At 44.2% G+C, this 18,495-nt stretch overlaps 1 protein-coding gene across 1 annotated transcript; it reads right to left on the reverse strand.

The window, feature by feature from the left end:
* Window positions 1–699: 699 nt before the first annotated feature.
* On the reverse strand, window positions 700–17,445 carry CREBL2 (cAMP responsive element binding protein like 2). Its single transcript, XM_074153162.1, has 4 exons — window positions 17,270–17,445; window positions 3,911–4,108; window positions 2,638–2,785; window positions 700–1,899 (listed from the first exon to the last, which is right to left on the reverse strand). Coding segments are annotated over exons 1-4 (363 nt in total). The 5' UTR covers window positions 17,285–17,445; the 3' UTR covers window positions 700–1,897.
* Window positions 17,446–18,495: the final 1,050 nt, after the last annotated feature.

Here is an 18,495-nt window from a genome sequence, read left to right on the forward strand (position 1 = left end):
CAGAGCTGGTCTAGTCAGGCATACCGTAACTCCGCTACACGTTTTCTACATCCTTGATTGAGAAAGGCACTTAAGTATACACATGACCTTTGAAATACATTTTTAATTAAATATATAGTTTACATTTGAAACTGGAGGCACTGCGTAAGTCTAATTGTAACCAAAAATAATTTATGACACTTCTGACATGATCAGGTTGCAAAATCCAACTGCAGGGTTCACAGAGTGCAGTTCTGGGCATCTGGCCTAGTTTGGTTTTTTTTTCCCCCTCTCCAGAGAACCCAGAAAAAGGACAGGCAAGCATTCAACATACAAAAAAAGCCACCAAAGCTTATGGGCTGGCTTTGCTGCTATCTTTCAGGACAAACTGCAGTTCAGAGCTTAAAATATGGGGGGACAGGAACCCTCATATCTTCCCCATCTCTGCTTCAGCGTTACTTAACCTTTCATAATAGTTTTCCACTATCAATTTCTAGCAATTACTAACTAAGTACATGTGTGGAGAATCTAGAGACTAAACTTAAAACTTTAAAAATGCCTTACAGATTAATATACAAGTGCTCAGAATGGAATTCTGAGAGCAACTGCTGTACGTTGAAATATGGCACTTTATTATTGTCAGTGCTTTTGACTAATCCTGAGTTGAGATAACGCTAAACAGACCTAAGTAGCTGAATAAAAAGAAGGCCACAATCAGTCTAGCAAAGTCATTCATTATAGTATTTATTCTATGAAACAAAGAAGAAAACATAACATTAAAAAAGTGTTCCATGCGTTTCATGAAATACAGAGAAAGACATTGTCATAAACAAAACAGAGAATAAGCAAGCAAAACCCCCACTGAAAATCCCGAGAGCTCCACTCTCCACAATGCATCATATACATACAAAAAAGCATGTACAGAAGAAAGAGCAGTCTAAGGAAAGTGGCAGGTTATCTGTCAGTATCTTGGATGAGTAGATCAACCCACAAGACATTTGCCATTGCCTCTCTTACTGCAAGACCAAATTGATGCAACTTGTTTTCCTCGCTACCAGTTCCTGGCATTATCTTCTTCTGGGAAACCAGGGTGGCACCACAGAATTCATTTTAAGTTGCAGGCTAGAAAGATACTAGGGCCCAAAGTGTAGGTAGATACAGAAAGATAGCAGGGCACAATAGGTGGAAGGAGATGGCAGTTGTTCCACTGCTGGAAGCAGGGTGGAGGGAGATGCTCTGCCTATCTTACCGGGAGCAAAAGGGGGGAAAAATACATCCTGTGAAAGAATCACAGGCAGAAGCAGGGAACATATCTAGTACCTTTCTTGAAGAGCCCCGATAACAAAAAAGACCTGCTGCATTATAAAAGGATGCCGAAAGCAACGTCTTTATTTAGGTTACAAATTACATTGCTAGAAACTTTCTTACTAAAAGCTTTTGATCCAGTTCCTTCTCCTCAACCTACAGTACTCCAGTTCTCCATTTGGCTTTAGCAAAGCTGTTATGAGATCCTCCTCTTGCTTTTGTTTTACAGAGCCTCTCAGACTCCCACAATGGTTACTAACCACATAACTACTGACCACAAAGCCAATGCAATTCTGGGCTCTGACACAAAAGCTGCCCCCATCTCTTATTGGGAAGGCCCAAAAGCTGCCATAGCTGTATTTGGGGAGGGTGGTGTAGAGAAAGGAAGAACAAGGCTCCGCTTACACAAACACCTATTACCCCAAAAACCTCACTCCATGCAGGCTTGGGAACACCACAATCAAAATTTTCACATGGGGTGGAGGCAAAGAGAAGACAGCAGACTGGGATCCTTCTCTCTGCACCCAGGGATGCATCCACTTCTCTGACAAGAGCATTCTTCTGCCAGCTACCAAGCTATCTCTGCTGCAGCGCGGAAGGTTCTGCATTGGCCTCCTGTGAATGATGCACCATGGGGGAAGATTGTTACAATTACAAATTTGGTTGTCACGTTGTTACTTAAAAACATAAGGCTAGGAATTTTTTATTTTTTTTTTAAATTTACAATAAAGTGTGATTTAACCTGTAGCACAAAATATTACAAAATTCAAAGATGTGAGATATAGAATTGCCCATGCTACACCTTAACTCTGTTCCTTTGCAGGTACATATCAGGAATATGACTTTATCACATGATCTTTTCACATTTTAGTCCCCAGAAGAACTTTATTTCATTCCCTGGACAAGCACAAATGAAGCAGAAAGAAAACTCCATAGGAAATTCCAAGTCCAGCATTTCTCACTTTTGAGTGCTTGCAGCTAGAATAATGTTTTCTTGATGGTGTTTTTAAAATTCAATTACGTTTTATGTGCTCCATTTACCTTGGTTTAGGAAAACAGAAAATGCTGTAAAAGATTAAGGTCTCAGGTCTTCACAGGCCTCCACAGGCCTTGGTGAAACACAAAGATTGAGTCTTCTTTTTAAAATAACTGCCCAACTTCCTAGCTAGTGTAATTTCTGTGTTGTCCATGTAAACATTACACAAAGTCTTTGTACCACCCACTAAGCTTTTTGCTTCAATCAACTATTTGTGCCCAAAAGCACATCCTTATGTTTCTTCCTACACCACAGCCATCCTCCTACGCCACAAAAGATGTAACAAAACAGGAATTAATCATAGGCTGGATGCTTACAGGGATTGCTGCTGTTTGCTTCTGTCTTCCCAGCCTTGGCAAGTTTGGTTGAGTTCTGCTGTGCTTTGCCCTGCTCCTCTCCAGTTAGCAGGGCTTTTATTTCAGAGGGGATTTTCCCTTGGTCCATTGCCATGCACCACTGCTTGTACTGAAATATGCAAACACATTAGGCATTAGCAAAGTGCCAGGATCACATTAGCAGACAAAACAGAACTGTAATCTTTACCTTCCGGTATATTCATTTAAGGTTTGAATTTACTGGGCTGAAGCCTCTTACAAAATGCAAAGCACTAATGAGCTAAGCACGTGTCCATGGCTGCATACCTGGCCTCAGTAAATCCTGTTTCAGTCAAACTGCTACTCAGTAGCAGTACTAGACACAATACTGTAATTATTAAACAACATGGAACACTTTGTGCATTTTCTCGCTGCTAGAATGCCAGAATACCGTTCCAGTTCATGGCCTATTAAAAACAAATATTTCACATGACTCTGGGACTCACTGACTATTAAGAGGTCCTTTCTGACTGTGCAAGGCACGGTTACAGCACATGTGCCTTACTCCTAGTTCCTTCATCTTAAATTCTTCATCGGCAAACCCTAAAGCACACTGGAAAACCTGTGGTCAGCTGGCTGACTTTCCACCCACTCCTAACCCTATTCACTTGTGGTGATTAGCCCTGCCTATTCAAACAAACCTAATGCAAGGTCAAGGAAATATCCTCAGCTCCAGTGAAATTTCAATGGAATCTCAATATTACTGAGGAGCTGAGTCTGTATTTCCAGATGAAACATTCCCTTTGGTCAACACAGCTTATTTGACCAAGACACCCATCTTATACGTGCTGTAAACACGGGACCCTCTACACGTGTAGATGAGAGTATTCTGCAAGAATAAACCTCCCCAGCAGACAAAAAGGTCTGTGGGAAGCAATGACACACTTTGGATACTTGGTATTTTAACATCTCTTTCCACCCTCTACCTCTTTCTACCTCTGTCAGAGGTTTTCCAAAACAAAGATCTCAAAGACAGACTTACATGCAATGGCCCCTTCTTTGATTGCTTCCAGTTCAAAACCAGCAGATAACTTGTGACATGAGGTTCACAGTCAACACGCAAAATCAGCAAACAGCTGAGTGCATCTGTTACTGATGTTTTGATACCTTACAGTTAGCCAAATCCCACTCTCGGTCACAGTGATTTCAAGAACAAATGTCTACAAGGACAGGTCCCAAATAACAGTGAGGGTTAGGTTAAGTGATAGTTTCTTACCATTTCAAGCTCTTCTCTGAGAGCGCAGATGGCGCGCTCTCTGCTTGAAACCAGCTCTTCCAGGTACTGGTACCTCAGCTTCTTCCTGGCTCTGCACTCCCTTGCACTCTGACGACTTCTTTCAAGCTTTGCCTTCAAGTCTATTTTGGCTGGTTTACGACCCCGCTTGCCTGGTTTCTTTACCTTGCCTCCGACCACCTGGAAAGGAAGGGTACATTAAAGATTCTGTTCTGCAGAGGGAATGCTGGAGCTGTGCCATTGTGCCAACTAGGTGTCTCAAGTAGAAAATTTTGCATGTACTTTCAACTGATTCAACACAGCAGAGAGCAGGCAGGCTAGGAGGTTCCTCGAGTGTATGGAGGATAACTTCCTGACACAAATGGTAGGTAAGCCTACCAGGGGAGGTGCCTTGCTAGACCTACTGTTCACAAATAAAGAAGGGCTAGTTGGGGACGTGGAGGTCGGAGACAGTCTTGGGCTTAGTGATCATGAAATGGTTAAGTTTTCCATTCATAGTGAGGTAAGGAAGGGGATTAACAAAACCTCCATCTTGGACTTCCGGTGGGCAGACTTTAACCTGTTCAGAACCCTGGTTGGGAGAGTCCCGTGGGAGGTAGTCCTGAGAGACAAAGGAGCCCAGGAAGGCTGGACGCTCTTCAAGAGGGAAATCCTAAAGGCCCAGGAGCAGGCTGTCCCCATGAAGCGCAAAATTAAAGGGCGGGGAAAATGGCCGGCCTGGATGAACAAAGAGCTCTTGATGGGACTTAAGGAAAAAAGGAAGGTTTACCACCTTTGGAAGAGGGGACAGGCAACTCGGGAGGAGTACAGAGATTGTGTTAGGTCATACAGAGAAAAAATCAGGAAGGCAAAAGCCCAGCTAGAACTCAACCTGGCCATTAATATAAGGGACAACAAAAAAAGTTTCTATAAATACATCAACAAAAAGAGAGTGACAGAGAATGTCCATCCCTTACTGGATGCGGGGGGAAACCTTGCAACCAAGGATGAGGAGAAGGCTGAGATACTTAATGCCTTCTTTACCTCTGTCTTTAATAGTCAGACCAACTACCCCCAGGGAGTTCAGCTTCTTGGGCTGGAAGATAAGAATGGAGAACAGAACAACTCCCCTGTAATCCAAGAGGAAGTAGTTAATGATTTGCTTATGCACCTGGACACGCATAAGTCTATGGGGCCGGATGGCATTCACCCAAAGGTTCTCAGGGAGCTGGCAAGAGAGCTTACCAAGCCTCTCTCCATTATTTATCAACAATCCTGGTCAACAGGAGAGGTGCCAGATGACTGGAGGGTGGCCAATGTGACGCCCATCTACAAGAAGGGCCGGAAGGAGGATCCTGGAAACTACAGGCCTGTCAGCCTGACCTCGGTACCGGGAAAGATCATGGAGAGGATCATCCTGAGTGAGCTCTCAAGGCATGTGCAGGGCAGCCAAGGGATCAGGGCCAGCCAGCATGGGTTTATGAGAGGGAGGTCCTGCCTGACCAACTTGATCTCTTTCTATGACCATGTGACCCGCTTTCTCGATGAGGGGAAGGCTGTGGACGTTGTCTACCTGGACTTTGGTAAGGCCTTTGACACCGTCCCTCACGGCATTCTCCTGGAGAAACTGGAGAATCATGGCATAGACAAGTGTACCCTCCGCTGGATAAAAAACTGGCTGGATGGCCGTGCTCAGCGAGTTGTGATTAATGGAGCAAAATCTGGTTGGCGGCCGGTCACCAGTGGTGTCCCTCAGGGCTCAGTTTTGGGGCCAGTCTTGTTCAATATCTTCATTGATGATCTAGATAAGGGGATTGAGTGCACCCTCAGTAAGTTTGCGGATGACACCAAACTAGGTGGGAGTGTTGATCTGCTTGAGGGTCGGCAGGCTCTACAGAGGGACCTGGACAGGTTGGACCAATGGGCCAAGGCCAATGGGATGAGGTTTAATAAGGCCAAGTGCCGGGTTCTGCATTTCGGCCACAACAACCCCAGGCAATGCTACAGGCTTGGGGAAGAGTGGCTGGAAAGCTGCCTGGCAGAAAAGGACCTGGGAGTGTTAGTGGACAGCCGGCTTAACATGAGCCAGCAGTGTGCCCAGGCAGCCAAGAAGGCCAACGGCATCCTGGCCTGTATCAGGAATAGCGTGGCCAGCAGGAGCAGGGAAGTCATCGTGCCTCTGTACTCGGCACTGGTGAGGCCTCACCTCGAGTACTGTGTTCAGTTTTGGGCCCCTCACTACAGGAAAGACATTGAAGTGCTGGAGCGTGTCCAGAGGAGAGCCACCAAGCTGGTGAGGGGTCTGGAGAACAAGTCCTATGAGGAGAGGCTGAGGGAACTGGGCATGTTTAGTTTGGAGAAGAGGAGGCTGAGGGGAGACCTCATTGCCCTCTACAACTACCTGAAAGGAAACTGTAGAGAGGCGGGGGTTGGCCTCTTCTCCCAAGGGAATAACGACAGGACCAGAGGAAATGGTCTGAAGTTGCGGCAGGGGAGGTTTAGATTAGATATTAGGAAGAATTACTTTACTGAGAGAGTGGTCAAGCACTGGAACAGCCTGCCCAGGGAGGTGGTGGAGTCACCATCCCTGGAGGTATTTAAGAAACGTGTAGACGTGGCTCTTCAGGGCATGCTCTAGTGCCCGGGATTGTTGGTTTGTGGTGGGGTGTTGTGTGTGGGGTTTAGTTGATGGATGCTGCTTGCTTTTTTTTTTTTTTTTTTTTTTTTTTTTGGGGGGGTGTTGTTGTTTGTTTGGTTTTGTGTTGTGTTTTTTTGTTTGTTTGTGTGTTTTTGTGTTTTGTGTTTTTTTTTTTTTTTTTTTTTTTTTTTAATGTGGTTGGACTCGATGATCTCAAAGGTCCCTTCCAACCACTAAGATTCTGTGATTCTGTGATTCTGTGATTCTGAGCAACAGAGGAAAGATGTAGCTTGTTTAGGGGGCTGACGTATGAAGTTTTCAGTGACAGCATCAAAAACAAAAGGGAGGGATACGACTTCATATCAAAGTCAGTGCTTAAGCATTCCTATTGTAAATGCTACTGATCTGATTTGGAGAAACAGCATCACAGAACAGTTGAGATTGACAGGGACCTCTGCAGGTCATCTGGTCCAACTCCCTGCTCAAGCAGGGCCACCTAGAGACAGTTGCCCAGGACCATGTCTGAACAGCTTTTGAGCATCTCCAAGAAGGGAGACTCCACCACCTTTCTGGGCAACCTGTGCCAAAACTCAGTCACTCTCACAGTAAAAAAAAAAAAAAAACAAAAACCAAAAAAACCCACACACCACACAACGTTCAGAGGGACCCTGTGTTACAGTTTGTGTCCACTGCCTCTGGTCCTGGCATTGGGTACAACTGAAGACAGCCTGGCTCTGCCTTCTTTATACCCTCCACTTCAGGTATTTGTACACACTGATGAGGTCCCCCGAGTCTTCTGTTCTCCAGGCTAGGCAGTCCCAGCCCTCTCAGCCTTTCCTCATAGGAGAGGTGCTTCATCATCTTAGTGGCCCTTTGCTGGGCTCCATTAGCTCCATTTCTCTCTTGTACTGGGGAGCCCAGAACTGGACACACTAACCCCAGATATCCAGTAGGATATCTGGGACACCCAGGAGACAGAGACGATCAGTCAAATTCATAGCAAAACTGTTTTATTATCAACAACTCCTGCTCTAATAGTGTTTGTAGAGTTGGCAGGTAGTATGGAGTTGAACACTTTAATTTGGAAGAAAAAAATATTTATTTATATCAATATAATCAAAAACTTAGTTTTGCTACAATAAAATGACCACAGTTCCAGCCTACTCAAAAGATGAAACTTGTCAGAATTACTCACTAGTCATCTGAGCTTCCTCAGACCTGATTTTTTTCAAAGGAGTCTTCTGAGGATTTTTACTAAAGACGAAACGCAGTTACACTGAGTCCTACCTCTGCTGCCTCTGTTCCAGTTGTACCTAACCACTCTGGCCATGTTTGCCTTCAAAACAATACTACGCAGCCTGGAAAACTGTCTTCTCATGCCACCTGTCTCAATGTTCAACTCTCCCAGCACCTAATTTAGATCTCCCTTGCAGAACTGTAAACCCCTCATTTCTTGTCCTATGGACTGCAGGTTTTGCAATCATTTTCCCCCCTCTTCTTTGTGGCTTTTCTTTTTTTTTTAAACACACCAGAAAGCTTCTCTTACTACAAATAAAAAAGAAGGGAATAGTTTCCTCAATGTTTACACTTCCCCACCCAAATATTTTACTCTTAACATGAGAGCATGGCACATGAAAGTCTTAAATATGGTCTGAAATTCAGTATAGTGGCCATTGGGTAGTATCACCCTGTAAGCATTACGTGGGCCACACACCCACCTGCCCTCTGAAGTGAGCATTTCTCTTTATTTGCATTCTGACCACACTGTTTGAATGGAGGGGGTGTGGAGAAACACACCTAACACACACACACCTACGTACAAGAATTTCACTGCTGGCTTAGTGTTTCACCATCCTGTGTATAGATGGTACTTTTTCTAGTAGTCAGGGTTCAAAATATCAGGGTTCATAATAAAAATAGGCACTTTTTACTGTGTGATGCTACAAAATAAGTCAGCTTTGACATTCAAAGAAGTCACTTGTTCTACAAACTTAGCAGGCTGCAACAAAAACAATAACATAGTGAACTGATGAAGAAAAAAAAAAAGGCTTGTACAATTGAGCCTATTCTTTCTTTGAAAAGTGAGTCAACAATCACATGCCAACATAATCCTACCCTCTCTATATTGCCTCTCCTAATTTATTCAGGAGTAGCTGCCTACCATAAGCAAATGGAGGAACAGAAAGTACTTAATGGACATCTAGCGATAATGAAACAAACATAATACGTTCAGAAAAGCAAAGAAAAAAAAAAAATCAATCTCTTTTACATTTGAACTGCTGAATGCTATTTGAATTAATTCGTTCACTCCACCAAGGTGCTCTCCTTAAGATCTTCTAGTTCAGATACTATATTCACCAAAATAGTATAAAACTAACCAGCTATGGCCAAGGGGGAAAGAAGTTCCAAAGAAAGGAAAGCAACTGTCCCCTTTCAGGCGTGACAAGCTCAGCTCTGTCCTCTCATGGAACTGCTCTCATATTTATACACGGTGTGATTTATACTCCTAGCTCAGCAGGAGTTAGAAATACATAGTCTTCCCAGGAGCGGCTGTAGGCACTCACAATTTGCTATCTATTATTACTTGCACTTAAAAGATTTCTGGATATTACATTATACACTACAGCCAAAGTACTTCAGTTCTCAAAGACTTTTAGCGCCTGAGGCTCTTCTGTGCCAATGCAAGCTAGTTTAAAGGTAAGTCTTTGAATTCAAGAGCTAGATAAGGCCTTGTAGAGACACACACTCCAGCTCTCTTAAAAAACCTTCGCCACTCTGAGTTCTGACCCTCTAGAAGAGTGGGCTAGCACTCAAGGTCAGAGTCCCAGCACACCACGTACTGTCCTATGAACAAAATAATAACTCAAGTCTTAGTCCTGAGCAGGAACACGTCACAGCCATGCCCTCTCACCAGAACATCAGGCAGGTGAATAGTTGCTACCACGCCATTTCTCACAAGCAGCAAGTTAAAGCTACTTGGAAACAGCACCCAACTTTTCCACAGCCAGCATCCTGGGCAGCCACCAGAGATGAAAAGCATTCACAAGCAGCACAGCTTCACAGCAGTTAAATCCAACCAACATCACAATCTCACAAAATAATTTCTTTTTAAGGACCTGTTATTTTAAAGTATCTTGTGTATGTGTATATGCAGCTGGTTCCTTTTTTAAAATAGGGGTCACATCAACACTAAAACATACAAAGGGCAAGAGAGAGTGGATCTTTATGTCAATAAGGTGACAACGTGATGTCAATAAGTGAGCTCGTACAAACACTGAGTTTAAAGGTATGTTTTTATGGACAGATCTAGAGGTGCTAACATAAGACAGTTAAAGGTACTTTGTAGTCTGCAAGGAAATTAAACACTGGTGTAGACTGCTTTGCACATTGCAAATGCATTCTGGGTCCAGGATTATCAATTAACTGCTTTCCATTTAGTTACTGTAGGGAGCTTTCTGCAGACAGGTGTACTAATTGCTCTCTCTCCCTCAGGATCTTTTACCACTGGAGCAGTCCCGCACACAAGCTCTCTTATGGAAGGAAAAAGGCTTGTACCTCTTGGGTCATTGCTTGACAATGCTCTTAACCACCAGGACTATGCAAATAATGAAAAGCTTCCTTCTCTTTTAACTCTGACTTTAAGCAGCAAGACCCATATAATCTGTATTCCAAAGACTCACAGTGTCTTTGTGGCTCCTGATCTGGAGTTCACCACACAATCAGACATCACCCCGCACAGCTAGTTTGGTAAGCGACTTACTCGAATCCTGTATCCTTAACAGTTTTTTCTCACCAATATTTAAAAGCTTCTGCTGTATCCTTAAGCAACCCAGCTGGGGAAAAAAAGGCCTGATAAATCCTTTGCCACCATCCCACATTACCATATCTCCCTGGCTTCTAGTCATGTTTGACTATTCAGTTGCTATGCTGATGTGACAGAAAGAAGACAAAGCCGAAGTGCTAGTTGATGTTGAACATGGCAGCAGACCAAGAAAAAAAAAAAAAAACAAGCAAGCAAACATTTTTTATTCCCTTTGTATTCCTCCAGAGTTTATAAAGGGATGGGATCTATTAGCATTCGGCAGCAGAGTTTTGTTTTTTTTTCAGGGAGTCACACGTAATCAAGACCCAGAACAATATTAATCATAAAATTGGTCACAGAAATATTAATAATGACATGCAGTTGTCAGAAAGCCAACCAAGCTCTCTCACTGCAGTTCACTCAGACTTCAGAAAACAGAAAAACTTAACTCCCTCCCTCTTTAATACAGTACTTGGTTCATAACATCATTCTTGCCTGGCATCAGTGCTCAGGTACAGAATTATTTGACCTGGAATTGAAAATAGCTTCCATTGCTTGCCCTGTTATAGAAAAAGCCCTCAGACTTCTGGATTTTTAATTTCCACCACCCCAAAAGGGATTCAGCAGATCTCTACAGAAGCACTGCCAGATTGCATGATGAAGAGGTCCTCCTTTGGGAGGACATATATACATAATATGGCTATTAGCATTCACACGCTCAAGGAACTGAGCCGCTCCGATAGAAAATTGTGATAAAGCTGGCCTCATCGTGACATCTGCAGGTTTTAGACACTTTGGCAGATTAAAACAACGCTACCCGAAGCACTGTTCAGTGCTGCTGATCGGCAGTGCTGATCACATTGACCAGCTCGGTATCTTCCCGCAGCTCTCAGTTCATTCGCAGATAAACAAATAGTTCTTAAGTGCCAGTACTTGAGCTCCAGCTCAGGAAATTACCTTAAACAGACTCTGTGTTAGTGGCTGAAGGTACGGCGCTGCAGAATATAACTTAGCAAGGAGCTGATGATCATCTACACAATTTACATAAAACTATGAAAGTGATTGGCAAGAAACAAAAACAAACCTAAGCACTGCATTCGTTCCAGTAGAACCTGTTCATACTTGCAAACATTTTCTCAAAATCAGTAATCAAATGAAGTTACTCACAAGTCTAATAAAGATTAAGTTACGTGATGTGCTAAATCACAGCATGCCATTCGCAGTAGCAGCATAAAACCCAGCTAGAAAGTATGCTGGTTATTCCTCCACTGCATGACATTTTATATGCTTAACACAGATTATTTAGTTGACTTTCACTGGCAGATAAAATACATTTTCAGATCATTATTGGATGCAAGATACTACTTAGTGAGCAAACACTTTACAGGTCTTAAGCAGGTATGTCAATAGGAATTAATCCTAAAACTCTGATAATACAAAGTGATTGATGTACTAAGAATGTAATCTTTAGCACAGATGTGTAAAGACTATCTATGCTGAAATGTCTATTTTTAAAAAGCATAAGCTAGGAGTAAGTATCAAGTTTTCATAAAGTATTACACAGACATCCACAAGTCAAGACAAATAAGCATTAAGGTTCAGGGTAGGAATCACTATTAAGACTCTGCAGTGATCACCCAGATGCCACTTTACCACTCAACAGTTGAGAGTCCTCCTCTTCCCCCCAGGAAGGACTTACAGCCTCACGTGTGGAAGCGTATCCACCAACACACCACGTGCATTCTCACAGTTTATGTTAACAGAACCCAAGCACTTCTTTAAACCTCTGTTAGAGCTCAAAACAGGCAACAGGGATGGTCAACTAACACTATACTACATATATCCTCCTAGCCCACTGCAAATGTGAAATAAAACTCTTCTAGCTGTTCTACAGGGTTTAAGCTCATCCATTTTACTTACCCATTGCAAACACGAGAAAGCAGACACGTCATCTGAGCAGCGCTGACCAGCAACTTTTAAAAACATCTGACAATTTGAAACTGCCGATCTCAAATTGTAACTAAAGCTATTTAGGTTTTGTAATTCCAAGCAAGCAGCAATGAGAACACTTTATGTTCAAACATGATCCTTGATGGAAGAATCCTCCAGCACTTTGCAAACCTGCATACTGCAAAAAATCCTTGAAGGGTGAAAACACAGTAACCCACCTCCTTAACAACTGAGGTCATTAGGAAAACAGATCCTGTGCTTCGCTCTCCACACCAGCTCCCAGTCCCTCCTGAGAGCTGAGGCATTCCTCAGAGCAGATTCCAGGATTGCCTGGGAGATCGCCCCTCTCTTCGTGATCCGGGCCACCCACAACAGCGAGGGTCACAAGCAGAGATATGCTGGAGGACATCTCATGAATGAAGACCCATCAAGCCCTCTGTTTTAAGCACAAGATTTCACATCTGACTTGCTCCCACACTCCCTCCAAGGGATGTCTGCATCCCCGCCATTTATCATAGAATGATTCGAGTTGGAACGGACCTTAAAGATCATTTAGTTCCAACCCCCCTGCCATGGGCAGGGACACCTCCCACCAGACCAGGTTGCTCAAAGCCCCATCCAGCCCGGCCTTGAACCCCTCCAGGGATGGGGCACCCACAGCTTCTCTGGGCAACCTGTTCCAGTGCTTCACCACCCTCACAGTAATGAATTTCTTCCTAATACAACTTGGAACAAAACTCGCTCTGCCTCAGGATCACACAAGTCTGGGTATTTGATGTTTCAAAGCCAGGCAGTGGGGAAAGCTGTGGAACTCCTCACGTGCAGCCTTTTGCTCTGGCCTTCCCCTGCCCTAACACCAAGTGCTCCCCCAAAACGGAAAGGCTGTACGAACACCAGAGCAAGACATCGGCAGATGCTCAATCCATAAATATAAACACCCTATACAACAGTTTACCTGAGGGCTTGCTTTTTCAAACTCATTTACCACCTAAGAACACTCCTACCATACCTATTTAAAGGCTTTTCTCTCGCTTCACACATTGCGAGTTCATGGAAACTTAGAAGTAGTCAGACCCCAAGACCAACGCCTTTGCCCAGGGCCCAGTCTGATGGAGAGCAAACAATCTGAGCTGGAGACCCGGCTTTCAACAGCCACAGCTTCTTTTACAGGTATAAAGGAATTTGCTTCTTCACTTAGAGGATGCAGTAATTTATTTACAAGCAAAAGAAAGCCAACAACCAAGAACCAGTCAGTTCAAAGTCGAGAAACTGACCTGGAATTAAAACAAGTGCAAGAGACTGAGATCTAATCTTTTAAAAACGTGAAGAGTGGACTATTTTATTGTCATTCGACGTGGATAACAAAAGGTTTTGCTAAGCCTGCTTTTTTACTTTCCTTTGTATATCCAATATACAACTAGCAAGGCATTTTAAAAAGCTGATGGGTGCATTTTGCTAGATTTTCACTCCCCTTCAAAAAAGTACCACATTCCACTGCTAAGATTAAGAATGATGCACTATACATTAAAAAAAAACCAAACACAAAAACCAAAACCAACAAAAAAACCCCAAAATACCATTTAAAATAAAATATTTGTCTCCAAAATGCACTTTTTAAAAAGCTCAATCTACTCATTTATGTTTTGGCTCGGTTAAGTGTATTTTTGAAGAAAAATACATTTCATCTAAACTTCTTGAAAACTAAAGCTATCTTTTCCTTACAGGACAAGAATATTTGTAATGAAAGAGGACAATCCCAAACTTTTATTGTTGTTATTGCTGGTTTGGTTTTTGTTTGCTTGTTTTTAATTTCATTGGAATAACAGAAAAAGTGATCTAATGTTCAGAATTTTTTTTATTTCTCATTTCTAGCCATGAACTGAGTCATTACTCACATAAGAATCGCCAGTGTGCCCTATAAAAACCTCTATAATAAACACAAAAGATTGCAGTTAGCTATGTAGAACTGTATTTTAATGGTTACTAACAACAGTTATTTATCAACTAACACAAATGTGGGAAATACATTGGGAAGTGTGGGGGGGTATGTATTAGGGTAAGAAGTATGTAATAAATATGTAGTGAGTTATATGTAATCTTGTAAACTAACCAAGTAATTTCACCTATAAAGGCTGACATCACAGTGATAGAATTTCTCCTTTTTTCTTGTGTCTAAATATTTCAGAGATACTTAAGCCTTACTTTAACAGAGATTAATTTCCAAGGAACAGCTGCATCACTAAACTCTTTCCCTTACAAAACCAATAGCTCAAATCACAACAAAAAGTGAGACCAGTACCTAAACAAGCCCTAGTTTCAGAGCAACTCCATAGGAGAAAGAAAAGGAGGTCATATTTTGGGTTTGGTTGAGGGGGTTTTGTGTGTATAATTTAAGAACAGCCTTGAAAACCAGAACATGAAAGCTTTCTAGATCTGGCGCTCAGACATTCTACCTCTCCCTTTGTTTCTTACCGCTTCCTTCCCATTTTGAGGAATATGTTAAGATGAACCATTTTTCGATTGCTCTCTTAAACTGGGTACAGCCAAATTATAGCGCACTAAGAATTAGGGAAAACATTACAGCCTGCAAGCCCAATTCTAAATTCTTTATGTCACATAGAAGAAAGAAAACACTGAACTTGGGTGGATGCAGATATAGAACGGTTAATTCACTACTAATGTAATTCAGTTATCTCAGTGCTTACAGGGAAATTCCTTTCACAATCACGCTCATTCAATTCACAGCAAAGACTCATCGATCACACAGGCCTCTCAATAAGGAGGAAAACATGATTCAGTGAGGCTTTCAGAAGATTTCAAGGACACGCTGGCTCAAGCTGTAAGACCGCACTGGCTATAAAATGAAGTATAAATAGTGCTTGCCTCATCCTGACATAGCAACATGCAACAGGAAGAGCCCTCCCAAGAGAAATGGGATCTCTTGAATGGAGCCACCAAACCCTTAGGGCAACCTGCAGCCTCATGAACTTGTTCTGAAAGGAACCACAGCCCTTCAAAACAACTACAGTGAAGCCTGTCTGAGCAGCAGGTACTTACTGACGAGTATCAGCTATTTTCAGTAGAAGATATAGGGATCCAGTATAACCCGAGGTTACTACCTAATAAAAAAAACTGTTAAGGCAACAAAGATTTTCAAAGTTTTTTTAGGTACAGCCACATCCAGTAGTTCTGGGCAGGACCCCTGTCAACGCCACTGTACTCGCAAGTATCTCAGTGGTAAGTATAAAATAAAAACATCATACTAGGAAACTGTACTTGACACTGAATATATGAAGAGTATATATTCCACTCTGCTTTTCTTTCCCTGCTTTGCTCAACATCAATTTTTCTGAAGAAAAAAAAAACAACAGCAAAGACTTGTCTTACTGACTCGATGAAAAGATTTAGTTTATTTTGTAAATGTGTCCAAAATGTTTCAGAAAAAAAAAAAAAGGAGACTATCAGGACTTCACAAAACACAACAACAGGAAAAAAAAATATTTTTTAAATGAAAAATCTGGAAGTTATCTGTTACAAATAAGTTAGTTCTGATACAGAAGAAATTAAGTGTTCTTAGCACTAAAAGAAATAAAATTCAGCTATTATTCACAAACTATGTATGCCTCCAGAATTAAAACTTGTGGATCTTCTAAACTACTGCCCTGATTACATAAACTTTCATGCAGTTCTCGCAGTTGTGAGCATTTGGTTGACTTCAGTGACGGAAAATTCCCTCCACCCTCCTTTACAGCTTTCAGACAAGGCCTCAATAAACCCAAGTAGTATCTACGTTAATTTGGCAAATCACCACGAACCTTTCATATACTTACAATCCATGCTGTGATACTTTATACTGCCAAATTATAGACCACTTCTGAGTTTCTTAAATTTATTCCCTAAAAAATTACATCAAATGTTTTTCCCCCCTTTGAATTACGGTTGATCAGCACACGCAGTGCAGTTTTGTTTTACTAAAATTGAACTGGAAAGAAAACCAGGCGGCTTGAGAACAGATAAAGTGTGACAGGGACATGACTACCACGTGACGAGTTTTAGTACTCAACCCAAGCTCAGAATTTATTACAAGTCAGAAGATAGCTGCCTCACAGCCTACCTCAACTGTGGTTTCACCTAGCTTACTCCTGGGGACTTGAGCTGTCTCCAGCACAAACCTCGTGACACTACCATAACCACCACTCCAGTGAACTGAAATACTCAAACTCAACTGGGAAGCTTCAGTTATGAAACTCTGCACTAAGCAGATACAGCAGTTACATCCTCAGTCCTCACACTGACCATGCAGGTCCTGCTTTATGGGCACCCCAGTGCAAGCAAGTGGAGGAGGCGTCGCTCATGCATCTTCTGATGCTTTGCTCTGCTTAAACAGAAGACATGTACCTTCAGGGATGCCACTGTGTTGTTCTCGTAAGAAGTTGAAAGAGGAATCAAAGCACCAGCACTGATTACAAAGCTGCAACCCAAACTCACACCCTAGTCCACAGCTGCTAAGGTCCCTTCCAACCACTAAGATTCTGTGATTCTGTGAAATTTGGGGTGCTACAGGAACACAATCCACCGCACCAGATCAGACCACTGGTCTGTATCCAGCCTTTAGCCCATGCCTGCAGCTTAAAGGAAAAGCCAGAAGCAGCATCCAAGCGCTGTGCTCCACAGCGCAGCAGTAAGGGAGGACAGTGAGGGGGACAACCCCCTTCCTACCGGCTGCGACCGGAGGCCTTCAAGGGAAGGTTCCAGAGAAGTTTACTTCAAAGGCCTTTAGCTGGAGTGCTCACCTAACTCGCGGTTCCCCGTCCATTAACTGCCATGAGAGGTTTTGGGGGTTTATTTCGCACACCTCCGCCCCGCTTCGAGCTTGAACCCGCCGGGCTGAGGGGCGGGAGGGCTCCCCGGCCTCCCTGCACCAACGCACCGCCTCCAAGCTGGCCACCGGGCGCGCCTCGCAGCCCCTTACCTTGCTGTCATCCATGTGTGCCGCCAGCCCCGGCCCAGCACCGCCGTAGCCCCTGCACGGGGAGCGCACCGGAGACGCCCACCACCGCCCAGGCAGACACCGGCACTCACAGCCCCCCAACGCGGCCCACCACAGCCGCCATCGCCCGCCGCCCTGTTTGTTTACAGCCGCCCGCCCCGCCCGGCGCTGGGCGGGCGGGGGAGCGGCGGCGGAGCGGTGCACGCTGGGAAGAGTAGTCTTTCCCGACCCCGCAGCCTTTGGCCGCTGCCGAGGTGAGGGGCGGAAGAGAATACAACCCCCAGCAGACCCCGCGGGGTGAGGCGGGGAGCGGCGCGGTGATTGGTCCCCGCCCCGCGGAGAGGAAGAACTACATTTCCCAGAAGGCTCCTGGAGCCTGCCCGCCTCCCCGCGGGCGGGCTGGTCCCCTCACTCCTTCGCTGCCTCAGAGGCGGGCGCCTTCCTCGGGCCCAGCCTGTGCCTTCCTCGGGCACAAGCCATCGTCTTCCTCAGGCCCAGCCGGCGCGGCAGCAGGAGCCCGGCCGGCCCCAGGGGGCCCAAATGTCACTGCCTCCCGCCCTCCGTGAGGGCGGCTGCCTGTTCCGACTCTCCCACAGGCTCCATCTGGCTCTGAGCCCTAATTTTTAACCCCAGACTTTTCCTGTCTCTGATGGGGCCATCACCACCTCCTCTTCCATGTCCGACCTAGCCGGCGTGTCCGACTTGGCCCCGCAGCAGCCTCTGGTGATTGTTACGGAGCCATTTAAGCTTCCCGCTGAGCGGCTGTGGAATGGCTTGAGCTTTAAAATAAAAAATACTCAAGTTTTCGGCTGTTAATTTGCCTTGCTTTGCCCTTCGAGCTCCTGAAGACAGAAGTGAGTCTCCCTGGCCACTTGGGTGCTGCGTGGTGCCACTTGGGCCCGAGATCCCCCGTGTCTGAAGGAGCACCGATCATCCCAGTGATCCTTCGGGAATATCGGGTTTCCTCTCCTTTTCACGTCGACACACACCAGAAAAGGTTAACGTTGACCACGATTGATGGAAAGCCAAGCTCTGTGTGTGTGTGTGTGTGTGTGTGTCCCTCCAGGTCCCTTCTAATTAGTCCCCTGCTTGCCCAAAAGGCGCCTGTTCCCCCAGAGAACAGCCCTGGAGCCGTGGTCCGTGTTTCCAGATCGCAGTGAAACCCGAAGCGAAGCATGTTTCATGTTGCTGCATGTTTCTTTTTATCC

This window comes from Numenius arquata, chromosome 1, assembly GCF_964106895.1.
Source record: "Numenius arquata chromosome 1, bNumArq3.hap1.1, whole genome shotgun sequence".
Lineage (NCBI taxonomy): Eukaryota > Metazoa > Chordata > Aves > Charadriiformes > Scolopacidae > Numenius > Numenius arquata.